The sequence below is a fragment of the Chelonia mydas genome, chromosome 27 (assembly GCF_015237465.2).
Source record: "Chelonia mydas isolate rCheMyd1 chromosome 27, rCheMyd1.pri.v2, whole genome shotgun sequence".
NCBI lineage: Eukaryota > Metazoa > Chordata > Testudines > Cheloniidae > Chelonia > Chelonia mydas.
The window spans coordinates 599,212-623,027 of record NC_057860.1 but is presented as its reverse complement, the minus strand read 5'-3'; the positions used below and the strand labels follow the sequence as shown (position 1 = coordinate 623,027).

Here is a 23,816-nt window from a genome sequence, read left to right as displayed (position 1 = left end):
AAAAAAAATTTCACAAAGCACGTCAAATGCCAAAACTGAAACTAAACGGATTTTGACCTTTTCTGCATGATTTTTTTCCCTTTTGCTTTTTGACCAGCTGCTGCAAGACTCACTCTCACCCGGGGCGCTGGATTTGGGAGCCTGAGAGCATTCTGCTCTCTCCCTTCTGCTGAGCTGCAGCTTTCAAAACACTTTGGGCCAGGCTTTTAAACGTATGTGGGTGCCTAAACACCTTTAAAAATCTTGCCCCTTATTATTAGCCCAATTAGGCCAATGGAGAAACTGAGGCACAGAGCAGTGATGTGATTTGCCCAAGGTGAGCCAGCAGGCCACTGGCAAAGCTGGGCTGGAACCCAGGTCACCCAAATCCCAGTACAACACTCTATCCAGTGAGCTACACTGCCCTCCACACAGACAGCCCTGCCGTGGCTCCATCTAAAGAAACAGAGGGATTTGGGCCCACCCATGTGCATCACAGAAACTCCAGAGATTTTCCTTCTGTGCATGTGTTGGTGGTGAGGCATGGTTGGGGGTATGCTGTCATTTGGCAGTGCCATATTGCTTGACTGGGTCTTGGGTGTCACCCTGCCCTTGGCTGGTATTCTCATGCTCTCTTCCTGTTCTCCAGAGAAACTAGTGGCTCTCCTCGCTGTCACACCATGTACTTGGCTGGGTTTCAACCAGGGCTGGCTAATCAATAAAACCAGGAACCACGCTAAACACAGGAACAGCCAGACAAACTAATGGGCAATCCAGATTTCATTCATATGCAAAACCCGACATTTGGAAGAGAACCAGCAGATCTAACTGTTAGAGAAAGGCCTTTGCCCAGCAGGGGCAATTCCTTCAGGGAGAGTCAGGCATTGTGCGGCCCCACGGGATCATCATCATCATCATCTAGTCTGACCTTGGGCAGAGAGTGGGCAAGTGACTTTGCTGAGCATGGCACCCATGGCTCCTGACCCTCACCTCAATGCCATTTTATTAGATCCTGTTTCATGTCCCCCATGCTGGGTAATAACAGGAGAGGGCTCCTGGTTTCTAAAAATCAAAACTGGCTCTTTCTTAACTGGGTGCTGAGTGGCTGCAACTGGCATTCCATCTTTCCTCCTGCACCCTGGGCTCCTCTCTCCACCTTCCATGCAGGCAGCTACTCCGGAGACCTGGCTTCTCTTCCTGACCCTGCCAAGGACCTTGGGCAAATCCGCTTTGTTTCTCTTCCTGTTCACACTGTGAATGCTTTGGGGCAGGGACAGGCTCAGAGAATTGCAGCTGGGTGAAAGATTATTGTGACAGTGTTTTCTCAGTGAAATGCAGCTCAGTGAACAATCTGCACATTTACACCCAGAAAACTGGTATCCTTTGACACTGGCCAATGAAAACTCTTCAGTTCAAACCAAAAAATCTTTCATTCAGTTTAATTCAAATGAAAACAACACCTTGTCAGTGTTTGGGGCCCCCCTCCCACCTTTCCTCTCCCCTTCTTTGTGTTTTGGGGGGGCAGGAGCGCAAAAAAGCCCCTAACCAAACATATTATGTTTTAATTCCAGTGGAAACAAAACGCTGACAAAAAAAAAAATCCATCACATTTTGAACTTGTTTCACAGAAAATAACGGCCATTTCCCCACTAGCCCTGCCTGCACTGTGTTTGTATAGGGCCTAGTAGAACAGGGCGTGACTGTAACACAAATAACAGACATGGCATTGACGGGAGTTGTGCCTTGAGGACTTGCCTGGGAATGAACGTGACTCTTGCATACTCCCATGATTCTCCAGTGGCAAGGGGGCAAGCTTGTGGGGAGGAAGGCAGCAGTGCCTGTGGGGGATGGGTGCCGAAGGGTGGCTTGGGAGAGGGGAAGATGTTAGCGTGACTCAGGTGGGGAGAGGGAGAAGAGAAGGGGAGTCTGAGAGGGCGGGAGGAGTGGGAGACAAGTCCAGGCCTTGTCCTGAGGCAGCAGCTGGGGGAGTCCTGCTCCATCAGGGACATGCTCTTGGCAATGGAGGCAGAGAAAGGGAGGCAGGAGGAGTCAGAGACCTAGGCCAGGCTCATGGATATTCAGCTCAGAAATACTTGCCCGCCCCATGACTGTGCAGGACCTGGCCCAGGTGGGGCTCAGAGGCCCCAGGCCCTTACCTCATGTACAGGTTTGCAGGGAGACCAGGGCAGGTTCAGGCAATGCACTAAACCAGCCTGTGAGCCATTTAAACTCACAGCCCAAGGCCTCTGCAGCCACCAACAGCTAGACGCCCAGAGGAGTTTGAACTAAGCCCCTCACCAGGCAGAACTGGAGCCGTTCCCCTGGAGGAGAGGGAGCTGCGAGGGGTGGGGGGAGGTCTCCTTTTAATTCCAAAAGGGGAGTTTTCAAGGGGGGTTGGTTGGCTGATTTCAGCCCCCTCCTTGGCATGCACTGGCTCCAAGCTGTCTTAGCACCAGAGCCCACTCCCATCTCAGTAACGCAGCTGAGGCTGGGGGTGACACGGCCCTGGAGTGGGACTGCGGAGACCTGGGCTCAATGGTCTACGCTGCTGCTCGCTGCTGGGGGGCCTGGAGCAAAGCGCTTATGGGGAGTGCTCAGCCACTCCCACGGGGGGCGGGGGCTGCTCTTGCTCTCCCTGGAAGCTGAGCTCTTTTGAAAACCTGTCTCGGCCTCTCAGCGCTATAACAGCCTCGGGGGTGTTCAGGGTCCACCCCCAGTGGCTGCAGGGTCAGGGAGGCGGGCTGCGTGACACCTGGGCTGGAGCCCAGCCGGAGGTGCTGCAGTGCGGCGTGCTTAACATGCTGTTCTGGTCGTGGGAGGGGATTTGGCGGTGCTCCCGGGGGCTGCTTTGGCTGAGGGGCAGATGTGCACACAGAGGTGGATGCTGCAGCACCAGGTCTCAGGGGGTGGCGTGAGCTGTGTGGGGGAGGGGCCCTGGCACAGCTCTTGCTGGCAGTTCCAGCAGTGCAGGCATGGGGCGGACAGCTGATGCTGGTAAGCACGGTCCCCACTTCACTGTCTGGTAGGCTGTCCAGCCCCTTCTCCGGTACCTGCCTGGGCTGCTTTCACCTGCAGCGAAGTGAACGTGCACAGCCTCACGGTGGATACTCCCTTCTCAGCAGCTGGACAGCCGAAAGCTCAAGGCCCTGTGCTCTCCTGGGGCTGTTCTCCCGGGGTACAGCCTGGTACCAACCCCGGCAAGCAGGAGTGTTGTGCAGAATGACCAATCGGGTGACTGTTTTCTCTGACTGTTTCCCCATCTCTAAAGGAGGCCCACTGGTCACATGGCTCCGGTGGCCAATGGCACAAAGTCATCCCAGGTAGCTGCAGCCCAGCATCAGCACTGACAGTTTATTAAGGATTGTCGCCACCATTGTCTGTAGTTCAGGCTGGGACAATTCAGCGTCACACACTAGCAGCCGCCATGGTTCGTCCCAGGGACTCTGCTCCTTGCTTTCACTGTCGGCTCTGGCTCACCGCTGGGCTTAGCTGTCTGGGAAGATGTAGCTGTACTGATTTAAGATGTGCTCCACTATCTGGTTCTGGAAGACCATGTGCATTGCCATGTTTACTTCCTCGGTCTCTGGTCTCAGGAGAGTGGGCCCAAACACAATCGCCACGCTTTGCACAGACATCCGGTTCTGCTCCTTGTAGTCGATCACGCTGGAGGGAGAAAGGACAGTCAGTCACTGGGAAACTTCCAGGGGCGTCTCTCACGCTGACAGATGCTGCACCTACATGTTACTGACAGGAATGGGCTGACACCAGAACCACGCCTGGCGTGAATCCAGCACAGCATGGCCGTGCCAGGGGACCAGGGCTCAACAAGCAAAGGGAGGAACCCAGTGATCCCAGGGCTCATCCAAAGGTTTCCATCTAAACTGTTTTCTGGTGGGAAGCTGGGTTTTTGACTAAATGAATTTTTTCACAGGACATGTCTGCTTCCACAGGAAACTGAACGCCTGAAAACCAAAATATTTCAATTCAAAAATTCTGCTGCGATGTCTCATGGGAGTTGTAGTTTAGTTGCCTCAAGACCCCATGCTCCTCCTGTGGCTGGGTGCCTTAGCCAGACTACAACTCCCATGATGCATCACAGCTGGGGACTCCCATGATGGACTGCCTCTCCTGTTCAAGAGGGCAGACCATGATGCGTTGTGGGAGATGTAGTCCAACCAGGGAGCTTGGCCTATAGATAGGGGTCTACCAAATTTGCAGCCATGAAAATCACATCACAAATGGTGAAATCTGGTCTTCCCTGGGAAATCTGGTCTTTTGTGTGCTTTGTACCCTATATTATAGGCCGCACCACTGCCAGCAGCAGGTAGAAGTAAGCGTGGCTTGGTAGGCTATTGTCACCCTTACTTCTGAGCTGCCTTAAGAGCTGGGTGGCCAGAGAGCCTCGGCTGCTGGCTGGGCTCCCATCTCTGAAGGCAGCGTCGCCGCCAGCAGCGCAGAAGTAAGGGTGGCAATACCGCGGCCCCCCTGAAACAGGCTTGCAGCCCCCTTTTGGGTCAGGACTCCCAGTTTGAGACATGCTGCAGAGAAATCACATTTTTGAGATGGTCACGGCATACATAGGAAATTTTGCAGATGTGTCACACGTCCACAAAATTTGCTATTTATGCCATGACAAACCTGCGAAAAATGTGTGATTTCTCCGTGATTTAAGTAGATCCCTACCCACAGAAGAGAACGGGAACATGAGACACTCAAATTATAACTCCATGAGGCACAAAATATTTTGGGTTTTGGACATAATTTTTTCCATTCAAATTTTCACTGAGAAAGAAGAATATCAACATTTTCCACGGAACATTTCATGACAACAATTGTTTTTTTGTTTTCGCTTGAAGTAAAATTCCCCCCTGCCCCCGCTTTCTACCCAACTCTGGTTGAGCATCCTGCAGTGGGAGGAGCTGTTAAAACTCAGCAGGGTGGGAGCGGTCTGCAGAGTCCCATAGGATAAGGGTGCTCCAAACACAACAATCGAGCTGAGGAAGAACCCTGCAAGGGGCATGGCCAGGGGAGTTTTGAATGATCTTCCAGGAGCCAAGGTTAAGACCAGGGGTGAAAATCACCACCCTCCCTTGAGGAGACTAGCGGGGAAAGGCACGTGAGTACAAAGGAAGCCAGCGGTAGCTTAATTTCCTTCTCCCCTTCCAAGGTCCTGCCACTAGATTTGGCTCTCTCACAGACTGCACCGTGCCCTGGAAGATCTGCCCCTATATACCTGCCAAGAGTAGCACCAGGCCCCTGTGGCCGTCAGCACTGTGCGGCCTTCTCTCCCCTACTCCAGTCCAGCACCATGGTACAGGGTGGCACAGGCTGGTAGGAGCACCTCATAACACTGCTGATGAGAGTCAAGGGAAAGGAAGTGGCACAGACCGACAGGATTAGTGCTCAGGCAGGAGCAGTGATCTCTGGCCTCCCTTGCTCCTGATGGCCGTGTTCAGACATAGAGGAGAATTACACGAATGGCTGAGGACTGTGCAGATCAAAGCACAAAGATCCGTGCACATGGGGAGGCCTGGGTACTGGGGCAAGTACTCACCAGCAGAGGTGGTGGAAGAGAGCCTTCATGGTGTCGTGGTTGGCCTCAGGTAGGGAACACACCAGGTCACGGATGTACTTGCTGCGCTTCGCCTGGTCGTGTGTTTCTACAAACAGATGGAAAACCAGGTCATTCCACCTCGGCAGGACTGGGTGTCAGAGAGCGTGGGTGGGAGGCCCTGGACTAGGACTCAGGAGATCTGGGCTCTCGCCTGACTCTGCCACCGACTGGCCATGTGACCTTCAGGAGAGATGTGGGGCTGGTGCAAGTTTTCACAGCTTCATTGACATTGCTGGAGCTATAGCGATTCCCGTTGGGTGAGGACCTGCCCCCAAGTGATTTGCCCAGCACTAACCCAGGGACACCACCACCTCTCAGAGTTACAAGGATAAATCCACCCATGCCCTTCCTGTGCTCAGATATTAGGGGGGTGGGACCGTCTGACAAGTAACTAGATACAGAAATCACATCTTCCCCCAAGTTGGCTGGTGCTATATCCTGGTCCAGGACAGCCTGTGGGCCAGAAATCATTTATCTCTGGTGTGGCTCTGGGTTTGCCCTGCAGCCCATGAAAGCCTGTGACTGTCCCAAGATACTCCCATGAACCGCAATTCAAACCTTGCCTGGATTCTCAGCCCACTGCTCTGGGACCAGGCCCAGAACACAGGCTGGGTCTGTTGGCCCACATCCAAACCAGCCAGGCCTACCTCTCTGGCCTTGTACCTCAAACAGAGACTGCGGAGGGGTTTAACCTTCCATGTGTTTCTCATGCATCCTCTTCAACAAATCACAGCTTGGCTGTGAAAGCAGAGGCGGTTGGATGGCTCCATAATACGGAGCCATTTTCAGAATGGCACCAGACTCTAAACAAGTGTCCAGAACGGCGGTCTATGCTGAGCAGGCCCCAGCATTCTCAGTCGAAACCCATGATGTCTTAGCATGTGTCTGCACGAGGCCGGTGTAATTCCCTGCCCAGCTCAGGTACACACACACGCGCTGAAAAGAGCCAGTTCGCCATGCTGGCTCATGCTAGCTGCCCATGTATGTACCCGGGGGGATTGCTAGCCCAAGCTGCCACTCATGCCTCTGTCCATGCTGCTAGTTTTAGGTGCTAGCTCTCGGAGAGCTAGTGCGTGTCTATCTACCCACACTGGATATCACACCTCCCAGTCACAGCATAGCTGTGCCCTTCATGATAATAGGAGAGATCCCTTCAGAGTCTGCTCTTGTGTCTTGGCTGGGGAGATGGGGCCAGGCTTTGGGGCTCAATTGCGACGTGAAGGGGCTCGGGAAATCCAAATGAGCATGGTCCTGCTGGGGAGAGGAGTGGCCGCCACCCACACTGCAGGTGTCAGACAGGGCTGTGGCTTCTCTTGTCCCTTACTTATCGCAGTGATGAATTTGTCAAAGTAGCTGAATGGGAAGAGCGGCTCTGGCAGCTCCCGAAAGAAGAGCTTCAAAGCCCCCGTGATGACGTGGACATCCTCCCACCGGCCGTCATCCAGGTCCAGATGTTCATCTGCAGGAAGGAGGAAGGTAGATTAGCCAATACTCTGATACTGGGCTGGGAGGGGCTTGCTCCATGCCATGTATGGATCTGTGTCAAGTCAGGCAGTCCTGGGCTCTGATCACATTGAAGTAAAGCGTGTGCACATGTGTGCGCAAGCTCAGGGCACAGAGGTGAGCGTGCTCTTCGGTAGTCCAAAGGGGGATGGAAGTGTCAGATACATATTTCTACCAGTGAGGGGATTAGCCATTGGAACAAGCTACTGAAGGAAGGGGGAAGAGTCTCCGGCTCTTGAAGTCTGCAGTCCAGACTGGAGCCTTTTGGGAAGATGCTTTAGCCACACACAAGTTACTGGGCTCAACGTGGGGTGACGGGGCAAGGGTCTCTGGCCTGTGCTAGGCAGGGGGTCAGCCTGGATGAACAAATGGCCCCTTTTGGCCTTAATCTCTGTGAATCGAACCAGAAGTAGAATGCTGGCCCTCTCTGGTGAAGCCCAGTTTCTGGAAGTTGTCTCTGCATCACTGGAGACCTCGCAGAGTTTAACAACAGAGGAGAATTAAATGTACAATTTACTACCTGCAGTCCCGTCAGCTCTCAAATGAAGCCAGGCTGGGTCTGCTCAGCACTTGGACAGGAGATCTCTAGAGAAACTGCAGGGGATGTTGGTGATCCAGCAGCAGACCGACCTCCCTCGGAGGGTGCGTCTACACTGCATCGGAGGTGCTGTTGCCGCATGGGTAAACGTACACACTCCAGCTTTACCTGCTCTAGCACAGCTGAAAACAGCAGTGTGACCATGACGGCACAGGCTTCAGCAGAGACTAGCAATGCGAGTCCGTACGTAGGGTCCCCTGTCCGCTTAGACAGCCTGTGCCACCATATCTACATGGCTGCACTTAGCTGTGCCAGCGCAGTTACGTCTACCAACGTTGCACTCACACCTGGGACTGCCGTGTAGACACACCCTGAGCCGGTACCGTCCTAGTATCGGTGTGTGCAAAGGGTGTGGTGCTCTGGGAGTGCTATGCTTTTCAAGTGAGATATAAAACCAATCTTCCCACCACGTGTTAGCCTCACAGCTTTTTCAGTAGGAGGAAGAGGGTGAACAGGGATCACTAACTCCTGTAATCACACTGTCTCTTTACATTCCTCCCGGAGTTTCCATTGGATAATTTCTTCTTCACTTCCTGCCCCTAAACTGTTGGGCAGTAGTAAAACTAAGCAAGTGACCCCAGAGGTGGCTGCAATTCAATGGTAGCTTAAGTGTTGTGGGCAAATTATCTAAAAAGTGCCTCATTCTATGTTTGTACAGCACCTAGCGCAGTCAGGTCCTGATGTTCTGGGCGCTGCTGTAATCCATGGCGGACGACCTCCGGATGAACAGGGCTAGGAAGATGCTATTGCTACCATCACTGCTGCAATACTCTTGACACAGATTTTTACCCCAATTCTTACAAACCCAACTGAAGGAGGGTCCCGCTGGTTCCACAGCTCGTGGGGTGCGTCTGCCTCTGCTAAGAGACAGCTAAGGGACCACCTCCCTCGCCCTCAAATGATAACCCTTGGGCATCTAAGAGGGAGGGAAGAGAAAAGGGGACAGAGCAGGAACAAGCTGCTTCTCTCATATTAGTCTGGCCAAACCCTTTAGTACCCAGTTGGCAGGAACTGCTGCGAGATCACTAACAGCCCCCAGTGGAGACTAGCTCACTTAGGGCCTCACTTTGTGCGTTCGAACAAAACACAGGCTTTGAGGTGTGAGGCCAAGAATCTATCCCACAGTCTACTTGGCATTTCTTACAACCAACAGAGACTCATCGGGCAAAATCCTGCCCCCACTGAAGTCAATGACAAAACTCCCATTGGCTTTAATGGGCACAGGATCTCAGTCACAGATTTTAAGACTAGAAGGGACCACAAAGATCTAGTCTGATCTCCTGTGTAACACGATCAGAAAACCTCAGAGATTCCTGCATTGAGCCTGTTAACTTCTCGTTGAGAGAGAGAGAGAGAGAGAGAGAGAGAGAGCGAGAGAGAGACTCCACCCCCAACACTCCAAGCGAGGAGGAACCCATCACACCCTTAGGGCGGTTGTTCCAATGGTTATTTACCTTTGCTGTTAACAATGGGCACCCAATTTCCAGTTTGGGTTTTCTAGCTTAAGCTTCCACCCACTGAGCCTTGCTATACTTTTGTCTGCAGGATTAAAGAGCCCTTGGCTCTCAGAAACCTTCAGTCCTTTCGGGAGAAGCTCAATGTGCAGAGCTCTTCTAAAATGGGACCATGTCTTGTGGTGTCTCAATGAGAGCCGGCCCTTGGAGGCTGGGAGTAAAATAGCCCCTCTTAGCCTTCTCTTTCGGAAGCTAGGTAGAGAGGCTGAAGGAGCTCGCTCTCCAGGAGGCAGGTTTTCCAGAGTTTGAATCTAGAGCCATTAAAACTTGGAATTTCTGTTTTGTGGGAAATTCTGACACTTTTTAAGTTAATTCCAACCTGGAATGAACACTTGAATTTTCAGAGTTTCCATGGAAGGTAAATGAACATTTTCATTCTGGAAAAAGTGAAGTGGAAGAGAGATCTCCAGGGACTCTCCTGTTTCACTGGAAAACTCCCAAACGGCTGCTCTTGAATGATCCTTGTAAGTCTTCTCTGAACTCTCTCCAATTTTTCAACATCCTTTTTACCATGGGGACACACTAGTCGGGTGACAAATGACTGACAGGCTCTCAAAGCATTACTAGGTTACCTGATCCTGTATTTTCTCATCTTTCTAAATTACAAAAAGATTTTAAAAAGTCAAAGGCATGTTTATTTAAAGACATTAGAGGGTAAAAAAGCTACAGCTAACCCACTGAAAGCAGGCCTACCGTGGTCCACTTTGTAGCGCAGTTTCTGTATAGTTGCCAGATTTCCACTTATTCGATAAAGTCCATCAATGTCCAAACCTATTAGACCAGGGACCAAAACTACCCGTTAGTCACACTGCAGCTGGACAATGGGAATATGCCAACAAGGAGCTGGAGAGATGTTGCAACAGAGATTCACACATAAAGCAAGCCCAGTGTGAAGAGAGCCTCATGCTCCATAGGCGCTAGGAGGGCCAGCATTCTCAAAAGGATATGACAGATTTCCACAAGCACTCAGCAGACTGGGTGCTGATACCTAGTGCTGCATTCCAGGGGTGCTTAGCACCCAAACTGCTTGGGAAACCTGGCCCAGGCTGCAGGGGCTAAGCATTTGGAAGTCTGGCCCCAAGCTCTTTTGGACCTCTGCCCTGTTCCTTACAAAGTGGAATGCAGTGGGGTACTTGAGCAGCAGGGGCCCTCCATGCCCCAGACATGGCTCACACTTGCAGCCTGCCTTGGGGGAGGGAGCAATGCATTGGGATGCAGCAGGGTAGGTCCAGGTCTGCAGTGGCGGCGGCAGAAACCGAGAGGGGAACAGGGCCACGCAGATTCGAAAGAGAGTAGAGAAAAGCGGTTTAGAAACTTCTGTGCTGCTTTCTGTTCTGTTTCTCCTCGGGACTATTTTTTACGGTGGGATGGTACGTGCAGACACATCCCAACAGCTTGCTTTACAAACCCAGATTGAACCACGCCTCGAGATGAAGAATTCAGGAGCCAGATGCTAATAGCAATTAGCTGCTCCATTAGTCCGTTTGTGGGATGCTTCTTGGGAAGCTAAACCCCCTGAGCCTGCAGCCCCTTCTTGTAGCCCATGTGGGCCTGGGGGCACCAGCTAACGCTGGGAGGGGCTGCAGTGCCAGAGATGGTGCAGTCAGGGCTGGTTACTCAGCACAGAAGGGGCTGCTCTCCCCCGAGGGCTGGGAGCCCTGGAGCATGGAAGGGGCTGGCTAGGGGCTCTCTTGGCCCCCTGCTCTTTACTGGAGGGTTTGGAGAAGGTACCTCTTTGTTCCACCGTCTGGATGCACTGCTGCACAAACCCCGGTACCGTGCCGTGCTCCCGCTCGCACAGCGCTTGCAAGGAGCAGCCAAACACTTGGTCTGAAAAACAAACCAACAAACCCAGTTATTTAGGCAATTAACTCGGTGCTCTGCTAGGGGATCAGGATGATTAGCCCCCTGGATCACTGGTTTGGGAACCCCCCCAAACAACCGTGCTGGGGGATGAGCTTTGCTTGTGGCTGCAAATTTTGGGTTTCCTGGCTAGGAAGAAGGGTTTGTTCTCCTCGCAAGCACCCGCCTCCCAAAAAGCCCTGCCCAGCCTGTACCTTTAATGTACCCTCGCTCCCGCAGGAACTGCAGAGGGGGCCGTTTCTGGAGGAGCTTTCGCAACTTGTTCCGAACTTTGCTGGTGTCGCTCTCAGAGCCCAGGCTACCGATCGCCGGCCCGGAGGCTGCGGGAGACGAGGGAGAGCGTTTCACCGCGAGACCCGGAGAGGCCCCAGCAGGGAAGAGACAGGCATGGTTCTGGGCAAAGACAAGGAGCCTCCCCCTGCAGCCCCTAAATGGGCTGCAGACAGGATGCCCGGATACAACACAGCTAAACGAAGGCGCATTTCCCCTCCACTCCCAGCCACCCTGGCTTAGGGACCACCTTTCCCTGGAGCTCCCCGCGCTGAGTCCCCAGGCAGGGAGAGCTGGGGTCTGGCTGAGAGTTTCTGGGCAGCGGGTGGAGCAGCAGGGGAAGAAGAGGGTGTCCCCTATTTCCTGCTCTCCGCTGCGGGAAGCCTGATCCCTTGTGCCAAGGGCCTAGGAGTAGGGGACTTCACGCCCGCACGGTCCAGCTCTGTGGCGTCTGCACAGCACCTCTCTGCTGAAGTGCCCCCATTTCTGAATGCAGGAGATTGCGGCAGGGATCTCGGAGCCCTTCAGGACGAACACCCAGGCCCTGCTACGTGAGCTTGTTCCTGCCTCAGGTGCTAATCTGGCCCTTGTTACTTGGGGATCTGAATCCCATGAGCAGGGGTGGGTGCCCCAGGGGCATGGCTTCTCTCTGCGCTCACCTGCCTGCTGGGGGAGAGAAACTCCTGGCAAATGGACTCGTCCTTTACCCCCCATTCGCTGCTTCTTGTGGCCTCCCCCCACCCCTACTAGCGCCATCCTTCTGCATCGCCACCCCACGGCCACCACAGCTGACCAGCTCCCGGGGCAGTGCTGGGGTGGGGACGATGACTATAGCCACCCCAATATTTTCCTTAGCCCTCCCCGTAGGCCCCCTCCCAGCGCAAAGGCCAAACATTACACAGAAGTAAGAGTGGCATGGTATGGCATTGCCACCCTTACTTCTGCAGTTTTGTGCAGCCCCCCCCAATTTTCCGTCTAGTCCACCTCAGCTGGTTCCAGCCCCTGCCAGCTCCCCCCTCTGGTCTCAGTCTGCCTGGGTGACCAGCTGCACTGCCCCTCTTTGCTTTATACCAGAAAGAAAACTCCATGCTAGAGAGAGTCCTGTTGGGGGGATGTTACCACCCCAAGACTGGTGCTGCCAGGTGCCCGGTGTCACTGCACATTGTCCCCCAGCTTCTCCAGCACCATCCCTGCTTACTGAACCCCATCCTAGTCCCCCTCCCACGACAGGACGTGCCAAAGGGCCAGACGTGACCTGGCCTTGAGAACACCAGCCAGGGGCAGGTGGGGGACCCACGGGGCGGCTCTACCAATTTTGCCGCCCCAAGCAGTCGCCGCCGACTCGCCGCCGCGGGACATGGACTCTGAATGCCGCCCCAAGCACCTGCTTGGAAAGCTGGTGCCTGGAGCCAGCCGTGGGGACCCAGCTCACATTCGTGTTGCCATCTGTGCCCTTCAGCCAGCTTGCCCTGCAATGCAGCGTGGGGCACGCTATGGGGCCGATGCTGCAGCCTGCTTTGTCAGCACATACGGACTGTACGCAAGCCTCCAAGGCAAGGGGAGAATTTCCCTGAGTTACAACCACCCTACACTACCCCACTGCAAGGCCTGGGCAAGTGGGGGTTGGGAACAGCCATAGAACTTGGGGTTCCTGAGATCAGGGGCTGCAGAGCCACCCCACAAAGGCTGCTGTATGTAGAGGCTGCTCTCACTTGCCCAAGGAGCTGTTTGGCTCAGGCTCCAGGTGGTGAGCACTCCCGTGCCTTCTGGGCTGTCTCCCAGCACAGAACTGGGCCCTCCACCTTCGCCGTACGCTACTAGGGTATCTACACTGCTCCTCAGCTGCACCATACCAAGGGACGTCGGGTCGTTAACACAGCTCTGCCTGGACTGAGCTGAGCAGACAACGAGCTCGATGGCAGTGCAACTAGCAGCTCCCAGGCAGGCTCGGCCTGGAGGCTGCACCAGAGCGAGCCCCCAGGCTGTTCCCAAGCAGGCTTCCCCTCTCAGATTTCACCCACTCACCTGGATTCTTTTTATCTTCATCTTTGTTGTTTCCTAGTCTCTCCTTGGCTCCAAATTCCCCAACATTTCCGTTCTCGTCATGAGTAGGAAATTCTGTTGACTGAGGGAGACATGGCATCAGATTGCTTTGGTCCCATTAAGGCCCCAAAGGAGCTCTGAGGCGTGTAGCTCAGGGCAGGAGGTGCGGTGCTTTCCCAGAGCCTGCTAGACACGGCTGGGTAGGTTGGGAGGGAGACAGTGGATAATGCAAAATCCCACCCACACCCCCGCCCCACAAATGATGGGCCACAAATCAGTCTGGACACAACAGATACTTGGACTGTCAGCTCTTTGGGGCAGGGACGGGCTTTTGTTCTGTGTTTGTACAGCACCTGGCGTGCTGGGGTCCCGGGCCTTGGGGCTACTGCAGTGCAGAGAATGCGACAGCAGCAGGAGCCAACCTGAAACTGCTCAAAATTCCAGTTTTTTTGAGGTTGGGGTAAGAAAGAAACCAATCCCGCCATGCTGATCTCTCACGGGGACAGCGGCTGGCAGGGTGTTTCTAGCTGCCAAAGTGCTGTAAATCTCGTGAGAAAGCCGATCATTGCCTGACTGACAGTCCCAGGGTGGCGATGCCAGATCCTAAAGACAAAACCTGGTTGGGGCTTCAGGAGGGGACAGAGCTGAGCAGAAGATGGGCAGGGAAGGGAAAGGGAGGCTGAGCAGAGAGCTGGGCCAGAGAAGGGGGTCAGGGTGAGGCCAGTGTCAGTGCTGAGGATGGGGGCATGGTGCGTAACCCACCTATCTGGGTCTCTGTGCCCATCTGGGGCTGGACTGTGTAAAAGGTCTTCTGAACAAAGGGGCCTGATCCTGGACTCTAGCCCAGAGCTCCTGCTGGTTGGCCCGGAGGTCCCGAGTTCAGGCCCCCCCCAGGGCCAGCGCCTCAGGAAAGCTCTAACAAAATGCCCAGAGAAGCCCCTCTCACCAGCTTGCTGATGCTGTCGGCGATCACCTTCTGCCACGTGGCCACAATGGGCTCAGAGTCGTGCTGGATCAAGAACTCGGAACCGTCGTGAGTCTTCAGCTGAAAGAAGCAGGGTGGGAGTTATTGGGGTGAAACAGGTGACATGCAGCCCCCAGGGCGAGCGGCCAAAGGGGAACTGACCCCACACCAGCTCCCAATGTGACAGCCCTCCAGAGGATCCATACAGGAAGAACGGCAGTTTCTTTCTGTGACGAAGTGGGACTGTTCTTAGTGTTTCCTCTGAATAGTGTGGGGGTGCCTCAGTTTCCCCTATGCAGTTTTTAAGTATCTAGGTGGTGGGGTAAGGGTGTATGATCATTGCAGAGCCCTAGAGGGCAGGTGTATGCAGGGGTCTGGACACAGAGAATGGCCGACACCCTGTTTCCTGGCAACTGATGGCCTGGGCCCTTCCCCCCTGCAAGGTGAGAGCTAAAGGGTTGGAGAACAAAGGAATTAGGTGACCTCCTGGCCCGGGAAAGGAACAAAGCCCAGGGGAGGAGGGGCTGGAGGGAGTTTCAGTTTGGGGCTGGCTGGGACATGAAGTGAAGTGCAGACGTGTTGTCTGGCTCACTGCCCCCCAAAATGGACCCAGCTGAGGGGTCCTGTTCTCTGCACCTACAAGCTCTGTTTTAGACCATGTTCCTGTCGTCTAATAAACCTTCTGTTTTACTGGCTGGCTGAGAGTCACGTCTGACTGCGGAGTTGGGGGGCAGGACCCTCTGGCTTCCCCAGGACCCCGCCTGAGCGGACTGGCTGGGGGAAGCGCATGGAGGGGCAGGGGATGCTGAATGCTCCGAGGTCAGACCCAGGAAGGTGGAAGCCGGGTGAGCTGTGTGTCCTGCAGACAGGCTGCTCCCAGAGAGGAGACTCCCCCAGAGTCCTGCCTGGCTTCCTGGGGAGCAGTTCCCGAGCATCGCCCCGGGGACTCCGTGACACAACAGCGATCAGGCGCCAGTGGGCTGGGCTGAGACATGCACATGTGACAGGGCCCTTGCTGTTGGCCTTGACTTTTGTGCAATTTTACAGCTCAAGTCTCTGCTCCTTGGGCACCCCAAATTCCCATCGACTCAGATCAGGTAGGAGCCGGCCCAGGCTCAGCCCTTGTCTTCGGCGCTCACAGTTCCTGAGGGAAAGATGCCTGGCTTCGAGGGGTGGATGGATCCCTTGCACTAGACTCCCTCAGACCTAAGCCCTGGCTCTGCACTGAGGCCTCCCCCTGTATTTAGCTGCATCTCTGAGCCATCTCTGCAGCAAGAGTCTCCCAGCTCGGCCTGCAACCTGGCCAGGCTACACAACCACCCTAAATGCTCTTCTGTCAGCATTGTTGCATCTACACCAGGGGCTTTGCTGGCAGAATTGTCGGCTGGGGCGGGGGCGTGATTTTGTAATGCAAACTAATCATAAGTCGTTCAGGAACAGGGTTCAGCTAAATCAAAATAAACCACCCTTAAACCAAAGTTAGCATCTACACATGGTCTGCATTGGTTTAACTAACCCAGTTTGCACACAGACCAGGCCTTGGTGTTTCCAATCATTTTAGCCTCTTTACCAAGGCAACACATCTCTCCCCCGACCCAGCCCTCCGGCTCTGGGGACACCACCAAAGCCACGCTGCATTGAGCGGACTCACCTCCAGAACGTTCTTCTTGCTGGATTTCTCTTTGGGAGCCCAGGACACGGCAGCCCCCCGCAGATCCACAGTATGCTCGGGTGTGGTCAGCATGGCAGGGTGTTTCTGGGGGAAGGAAAGAGGATGGTCATGCCCCGGGAGATAGGAGCAGAGCAGTGAGGTTGTCACAGGGTGGAGAATGTTTGCTCTACGTGGGCTATAAAACCAGCCGTTTGGGCTGGGCTCCCATGTCTGTCCGTGGCATTTCCACCGGCTCAGAGCTGGGTGTGGGCAGACTGAGGCAGGTACAGCCAGTGCTGTTCTGCCCTCCTGCCATCGCCCCTCAGGTGTGGTTCCTGCTAGGGAGACAGGCCTCTACACACAATGTGGCTGCGGGTACAAAGGGAAGCCAAGCCCGGTGCCAGACCCAGCACAAGGTGGCTAGAACCTTGGATGAGAGGACCCTGATCGGCTTCTTGTTCCATCTGAACTGGCAGAGGGCAACCCCTCCTCACTCCGATTGCCATGGGCCAATGGAGACAGGCCCAGCAGGAGTCAGGCCAAGCCATGGGAACACAGAGTAGGGGTTAGAATCTAGGCCTTCTGGCTCCCAGCCACCGAGCGCCTCTCACAGGACACCTCGCCCAGAGTCAGCTGCACTGAAGCAAGCCGATCAGAGGTTAAAATGGTTTCGTTCCATTGGCGTAGAACAAAGGATTCAAACCCTGGCGGCTCAGAGTGCTGATCAGGCCTGCAGCATATCGGCTGCATCACCGAGCCCAAGCAGGCAACGATCGTGAGTCAGGCTCCAAAAAAACCCCTCTCATTGGCTTAAAAACATGAGTTTAAAATACTACTACTACGGGGTGTTTTCCTTTGCCTCTGGGTGCTGGAGCCATTTGGGATTGCGGTTCCCAGCTTTTTCTCCACAACCCGAGAGTAGAAACTTCCTTTTTTAAAACTGAAAGCTGAAATTCTCATCTAATTAGGGTGACCAGACAGCAACTGTGAAAAAAGGGGACAGGGAGTGGGGGGTAATAGGTGCCTATATAAGAAAAACTCCCAAAAAACGGGACTGTCCCTTTAAAAACGGGACATCTGGTCACCCTGCCCCTAATCACGTTTGCAGGAGTTGGGGCTTTAAGAAAAACATCAAAGATCACGAGACCTAGGATAAAGCCACGAGAGGTGCCGGAACTCTCTCACCCTCTGCAGCATTGCAGCTTTCATTAGAAACAAAACAACCATAGTTTACCGCTCGTGGTTGCAGAGTGAACCACCCCAGCATAAGCAGGGTGTGACTTTGCAGGGATGTCTGCAGAAAGCCTTAAACAACAGCTCAGAGAAGAATGAACTCTGCCGGCGCCTAGTAATCACATCAGGGAGAGGGGCTAGGGGTACAGCTCAGTGAGGACAACTGACTTGTCACTGTTAACTATTTAATTTGTGCCTCCTACTGAGGTCACTGGGAGACCTGCGTGCACGGATGCTCATGGGCCATAATTAAAGATGTAATTCAACCCTCCTCTGGACTGGACACCAAGATTGCCACGAGTATTTCTAAGACTAGGGCAATACTAGAAACTTTTGCCTGGATAGCAATAGCAGGCAGGGGTGCAATATTTTTATGACATTTTAATCCGGGCAAAAACCCTAGCGTGCACACAGTTATACTGGCCAAAACGTCCTTTTGCTGGGAGAGCTCATTCTGAACTGGTATAAACTATACCAGCAAAACCACACTTTTGTTGATGGAAGCTGCATCTCCCCTATAACTGCGGCTAGAGGAGCCTAGAGCTAAATACCAGCGGGGGCAGAACTCGCATCCGAAGCGATCTGGGTGAGGAGGGGGTGACAGACTAGGGGCCAGCACAGAATGCTCCCGTAAAGGCGAGGAACGTCCCTTCCTGAATTCTCTCTCTGGTACGTCAGTAATGCTGGCATTGGGCACGTGGTTACTGGTTTTGTATCGGGGGGCCAGGGCTCTGGTGTGCATGTGGTTTGCTGGGTTTTTCTAACAGAACACAGCTTTCCACTGGGAAATGCCAGTGAAATAATCAGGCACTTTAATCCCCTGTGGAATAGCAAGAGTCTGTCTGCTCCAACCTTGTGGACTGGGACTTTCCACAGAGCAAGTGTAGGTCGGGAACTAATCCGGAATAAGGGAGGGTTTGAATTGCAAGAGCAATATTTATTTCTGATTAACTCCCTGTATGGACTCTCTTATTCCAGAAGAAGAGGGCCTTTTCCTGGGTTAGCTTAATCCACCTCCAGAGTTATATTTCTATTCCACAATTGCTCTTCTGGTCAGTTTCCTTAGGGCTTGTCTGCCTATGGCAGTTAGGGACCCAAATCCCATTAGATTTCAGTGGGGATTTGGCACCTTATTCCCTGAGGTTCCTTTGAAATCCCAGCCCCCATCGTCCACCAGTCAGGAAATTGCATCAGGCATTTCAGTGGACTGAAGGGCTCCCCAGATGCATAATTTTTATTAATTCCCCCCCCCCCCACATGAGCACAGCTGTCCACCCTGGTTGACCCTCAGCGACAGAATCATAGAATATCAGGGTTGGAAGGGACCTCAGGAGGTCATCTAGTCCAACCCCCTGCTCAAAGCAGGACCAATCCCCAATCAAATCATCCCAGCCAAGGCTTTGTCAAGCCTGACCTTAAAAACTTCCAAGGAAGGAGATTCTACCACCTCCCTAGGTAACACATTCCAGTGTTTCACCACCCTCCTAGTGAAAAAGTTTTTCCTAATATCCAACCTAAACCTCCCCCACTGCAACTTGAGACCATTACTCCTTGTTCTGTCCTCTTCTACCACTGAGAATAGTCTAGAACCATCCTCTCTGGAACCACCTCTCAGGTAGCTGAAAGCAGCTATCAAATCCCCCCTCAGTCTTCTCTTCTGCAGACTAAATAATCCCAGTTCCCTCAGCCTCTCCTCATAAGTCATGTGTTCCAGACCCCTAATCATTTTTGTTGCCCTTCGCTGGACTCTCTCCAATTTATCCACGTCTTTCTTGTAGTGTGGGGCCCAAAACTGGACACAGTACTCCAGATGAGGCCTCACCAATGTCGAATAGAGGGGAACGATCACGTCCCTCGATCTGCTCGCTATGCCCCTACTTATACATCCCAAAATGCCATTAGCCTTCTTGGCAACAAGGGCACACTGCTGACTCATATCCAGCTTCTCGTCCACTGTAAGCCCTAGGTCCTTTTCCGCAGAACTGCTGCCTAGCCATTCGGTCCCTAGTCTATAGCTGTGCATTGGGTTCTTCCATCCTAAGTGCAGGACCCTGCACTTATCCTTATTGAACCGCATCAGGTTTCTTTTGGCCCAATCCTCCAATTTGTCTAGGTCCCTCTGAATCCTATCCCTGCCCTCCAGCGTATCTACCACTCCTCCCAGTTTAGTATCATCCGCAAATTTGCTGAGAGTGCAATCCACACCATCCTCCAGATCATTTATGAAGATATTGAACAAAACCGGCCCCAGGACCGACCCCTGGGGCACTCCACTTGACACCGGCTGCCAACTAGACATGGAGTTTGCAGGAATAGGCGTGGGGCCCTATAGAGTTCCCCGCACTGCGCATGGATGTCGACGTTGCTGCGTCTGGCTAGGGGCCTGCTTGGGGCGTGGGGCTCCCTGCAGATATATTTCTTCTCCTGCCCTCATTCTCTTCCCCATGCTGCAAAATGCCGCCAAAAGTGTTGCAAGCCCACATCAGCCCTGAGCTGTGTGACAACGCCCACCAGCGCTGCGAGCAGCCTTCCCTGTTTCGAGCGGCTCTGACCACAGCTCGAAGGCCACGCGAGGGAGTTCTGGGTTTCCTTTGTCGCTGGTGGTAATTTACTCGCATCTCTTATTATAAACACTAACCTGGGAGGGGGAAAATAGCCCTTGCAGAGCAGCTCTGTCTCTGCACCTGCTGAGTCACTCCACTAGCATCCAGCGCCTAGAAGGGGTCTGGGAGCCACATGAACGAGGGGCTTTTTGAATGCAAGCCACATACTCTAGGGAACGTCACCCAATTTCAGATTCCAGAGCAGGATTCAGCTGGTCAAATCGACTGACAAAGTCCTGCTTTGAGCAGGGGGTTGGTCTAGATACCTCCTGAGGTCCCTTCCAACCCTGAGATTCTAGGATTCTATGGTCCCACTATTTTCAGGGTCAACTGGGAGACAAGTCAGCCAGGCCCAGAGGCTGCTTGCACACTTTGCTCCTTGCAGAAAGCTTGCTTGGTACCCCGGAAGCAGCTCCTGCAGGGTGATGAAGGAGGGAGGGTGCAAGCCAGGGGCTGGGGAAGGGCCAGGAAATTGTTGTGCTGGTGAGCAGCCTGCAGCCTGTCAGCAGCTCCCAACCTGAGCCTAGCAAGGACAGTAGCCAATGGCTGGCAACTCACCAAGCTGCTGGAGGACAAATGTTTTGACTCCTTAAAAAAGAAGGTCAAGATGCCCCCCTCCAGGACGGTCCAGGATGAGCTCCAGTTCTTCCTGGGGGAGGAATGGTGAGGAAAGCATTAAACCCAGATACCGGTTATGCTGGCAGGACCCTGTTCCCATGCTGTCAGCTGAGGAAGGGAAGGTGGGGGGCAGCCCTACGCATGGCACAGCCCCTTCCATTAACGGCCTCCTCACTTCCTAAGGAGACACTGGTTCCTTCAGTGCCGGTTGGTCTGGGAGTCCTATGTAAAAATCCTCCTCCCCGCACTTGGAGCTGTACACAGGGAGAAGTGCCGAGTTTGCTGGTCTGTGGCCAGATGCTGACCCAGCCCTCTGCTGTCTGGAAGGGGAGGGGAGCCAGCTGGGGAGGAGAGATTAGACCCAAATGAACATTGTCTACCTAACCCTGCATCCCACCGCAGGCTGCTCAGGCTAGGGGCAGGGAGCTCTTGGCAAGTTTGCTCAAAACGTGAATGTTTGCAACAGTAGGTGCATAGATTTCAAAGCCAGAAGGGACCGTTATAATCTCGTCTGACCTCCTGCATAATAGCCGGGAGCTGTTCTAGGTTCTGGCATCCCCAGGACTGCCCTCTGGGATACTGCAGCCCTCAGGCTGAACTGGGGTGTCTTCATTGCAGAGCTAGTCTGGGGGATCGGCACCGGGTGTGAGCAGCCAGGCTGCAAAGCCCTGCCGGTGTCACCAGGGGCCTCAGTGGTGCTGCGCTCCCCCATGCGTGTCACTAGGATTTCAGAGGGGCAGCCCCCAGTTCTCTGTGCCGCACTACATTGAGCTGCTCTCTGATCCTCTACCCTTGTGGGCACACAGGAGGGAACTGTGGGAAGGCACTGGAGGGCTGCAGTGGTTTAGCCTCTGTCCTCACTGCTGTGTGTGCAGGTTACCAGCCCCAGGGAAGGCAGACCCAGGGATCTAACCAAGGCCCACAATGGGCATAGGAGTTGTGTGTGGGGATGGGACAGGGGTAAGCGCCCAGGATAACTCTGCACTGAAGACAAACCCCTGCACAGAGCTTGTACTGGGGGAAATTGTCCCCTAGGCAGCTCCGTGACTGTCCTGGCCCCTGGAGGATGGTGCAGTGCTGTATAAGGGCCGTAGCTGGAGAGCAAATCCCTCCTCAGTCTCGTCTTGGAATGGAGGCTGGATCTTGCCAAATTTGGAGAAATTTGCAGAATGCATAAAAAATTGTGGCAACACCCTCAAAGAGTGGGACTGGCTGAGACTTTCCTAGTTTAGTCTCCCTAGCTCAGGTGCGTCCAGGGCCCTCCTCACTCTAGTATCTGAACAGCCCTGTGGGGTACGGCCAGGGATGAGCTGCCAAAATGTTAACAACCGGTTCCCGCCTCACCCCATGAGGGGGTTGTGGCCCACCCTCGGGACTCCTGCCCCATCCAACCCCCCACGTTCCTTGACACAACCCCCCCACCTGGGACCCCTACCCCATCCACCCCCCTCCCCTGTTCCCTGATTGCCCCCAGAACCTGGCAGGAGGGTCTCGTGAGCCATCGTAGTGGGTGCCCAGCCTGCCCCGCCCCTAAGAGCCAGAGGGACCTGCTGGGGGGCGAGGTGGAGAGTCCTGGGGCAGCTCCCAGGAAGCATCTGGCAGGTCCCTCTGGCTCCTGGGGTAGGGTAGCGTAGCTAGGGGGGAACAGGGGGAGCGGTCGCTCCCCCCACTGATCACATCAAAAGTGGCGCCTTAGGCACCGACTCCATGGGTGCTCTGGGGCTGGAGCCCCCATGGGGGAAATTTGGTGGGTGCAGAGTCCCCACCGGCAGCTCCCCGCCCCGCCCCATGCCCGGCCCCAGCTCACCTCGCCTCACCTCCACCTCCGCCCCCGAACGCGCCGCCCCGCTCTGCTCCCCCAGGCTTCCCGCGAATCTGCACGGAGTTGGTGCCTAAGGCGCCGCTTTTGGCCGGTTGTTAAATTTAGAAGCCCTCACAGGACAACCGGTTCTAAAAGGGCTTCTAAATTTAACAACTGGTTCCAGCGAACCGGTGCAAACCGGCCCAGCTCACCACTGCGTAGGGCTGTCAGCCCACTGCATACATGGAGAGACAAGGGAACCTGTTGACACCGCAGGCGGGGGTGACTGCAGCACGCGTAGACAGACCCAAGCTACCTCTAATCTAGCTAGCGCAGGTACCAACAGCAGGGAAGCCCGGGGCAGAAGATACTTCTGTGCGGCCTGTACAATCCCACCCGTACCCTGAGCACCGGTGTGAGTGGCTCACAGCACTGGAGAACACACTGCTGCGGCTCGGTTGCTCTCGGCACTTGGGCTAGCGAGATCCAGGCTAGCTTGGCTCTGGCTGTGCATGCTGCAGTCACCCCTGGTTGCAACACAGCGACCCTGAGTGACCTGACCCAAGATCACACAGGAAATCTGTGACAGAGTGGACTCCTCCCGTCCCAGCGGTTGATATCGTGAACACAAACAACTTGTTAGTGACATGTCTCCCTTTAGTGACAGAACCAGCAAAACCACCCCCAGCCCCCCCAAACCTTAAAACCAGGGAAATAAGAAGTTATGGGAAAAGGCTCCTTTATCCCTTGCCACCTCCATATTGCCCTACAGCGCTGTTAGTAACACACTGCCAGGCGCCCAGAGGCTTTTGCTCCTATCTCCAACCATACCCCGCAGCAACACGTCCCCTGGATTCATTCAACTCTCCGCCTTAACAGCCACCTCCGAGGCTCCTGTATCAACAGATCGGCACATCTGACTCATGCAGCCCATGTGTTTGGAAAGCTCTTCTGCCTTAACACAGCCGAGGCTGCACTTAGGCTGCGCTGGGGCACGGCAATTAAGTCAGCTTCCCCGTGGGGTTCAATTCAATCTCTCCTACCCCCAGATTGTCCAGGGAGCCGCCCTGCCCTGGTCCTGCCAGAGCCCTGGGGAAGCTGTGCAGGGGGAAAGCGCTGTTCCCTCAGCCCCACTGCAATGTCACCTGCTTGGTCAGGAGGCTAGAGTGGTAGCAGATTGCCCAATGAGTATGCTCAGCATGGGGTCACTTACAGCTTTATCCTTTTCCTCTGTAAGCCTTCGCTACGAATGCAGACCGGACCTCAGTTAGGACCAGCCATGGACCAGCCACACCCTCCCAGAACAGATTTAATCAGTTGCTTATGAGATACTTGGAGCGGAACAGCCTCCTGGTTAGTAAGACGCCACTGTGCACTTGTCCCCACAGCTCACCCCCTGGGTCACAATGGGATTGAATGGGTGGGCTGCAGTTGTACCATTCATGGGCAGCCATGTCACGAGACGGGGAGCTGCCCATGCGAGTTGCTGGGTGAAAGCTCTGGCCTGAGTTGTGCAAGATTTGAGGCTAGGTGATGGCAATGGTTTCTTCTGGCTTTAGAAA

General features: G+C 54.3%; 1 protein-coding gene across 3 annotated transcripts in view; it reads right to left on the bottom strand.

Annotated features, from left to right (window-relative positions):
• Positions 1 to 1,402: 1,402 nt before the first annotated feature.
• ARHGAP27 (Rho GTPase activating protein 27) overlaps positions 1,403 to 23,816 on the bottom strand; it is a 76,179-nt gene continuing 53,765 nt past the window's right edge. For all 3 annotated transcript variants that reach the window (XM_027827906.3, XM_043536578.1, XM_037886695.2), the window contains 10 exons: positions 20,394 to 20,484; positions 16,000 to 16,104; positions 14,331 to 14,429; positions 13,367 to 13,466; positions 11,266 to 11,391; positions 10,940 to 11,038; positions 9,902 to 9,979; positions 6,918 to 7,052; positions 5,534 to 5,639; positions 1,403 to 3,642 (listed from right to left, as the gene is read on the bottom strand). In XM_027827906.3, coding sequence (XP_027683707.2) covers positions 3,465 to 3,642; positions 5,534 to 5,639; positions 6,918 to 7,052; positions 9,902 to 9,979; positions 10,940 to 11,038; positions 11,266 to 11,391; positions 13,367 to 13,466; positions 14,331 to 14,429; positions 16,000 to 16,104; positions 20,394 to 20,484 — 1,117 coding nt within the window. In that variant the 3' untranslated portion in view covers positions 1,403 to 3,464. The remainder of the gene's footprint in view (positions 3,643 to 5,533; positions 5,640 to 6,917; positions 7,053 to 9,901; positions 9,980 to 10,939; positions 11,039 to 11,265; positions 11,392 to 13,366; positions 13,467 to 14,330; positions 14,430 to 15,999; positions 16,105 to 20,393; positions 20,485 to 23,816) is intronic.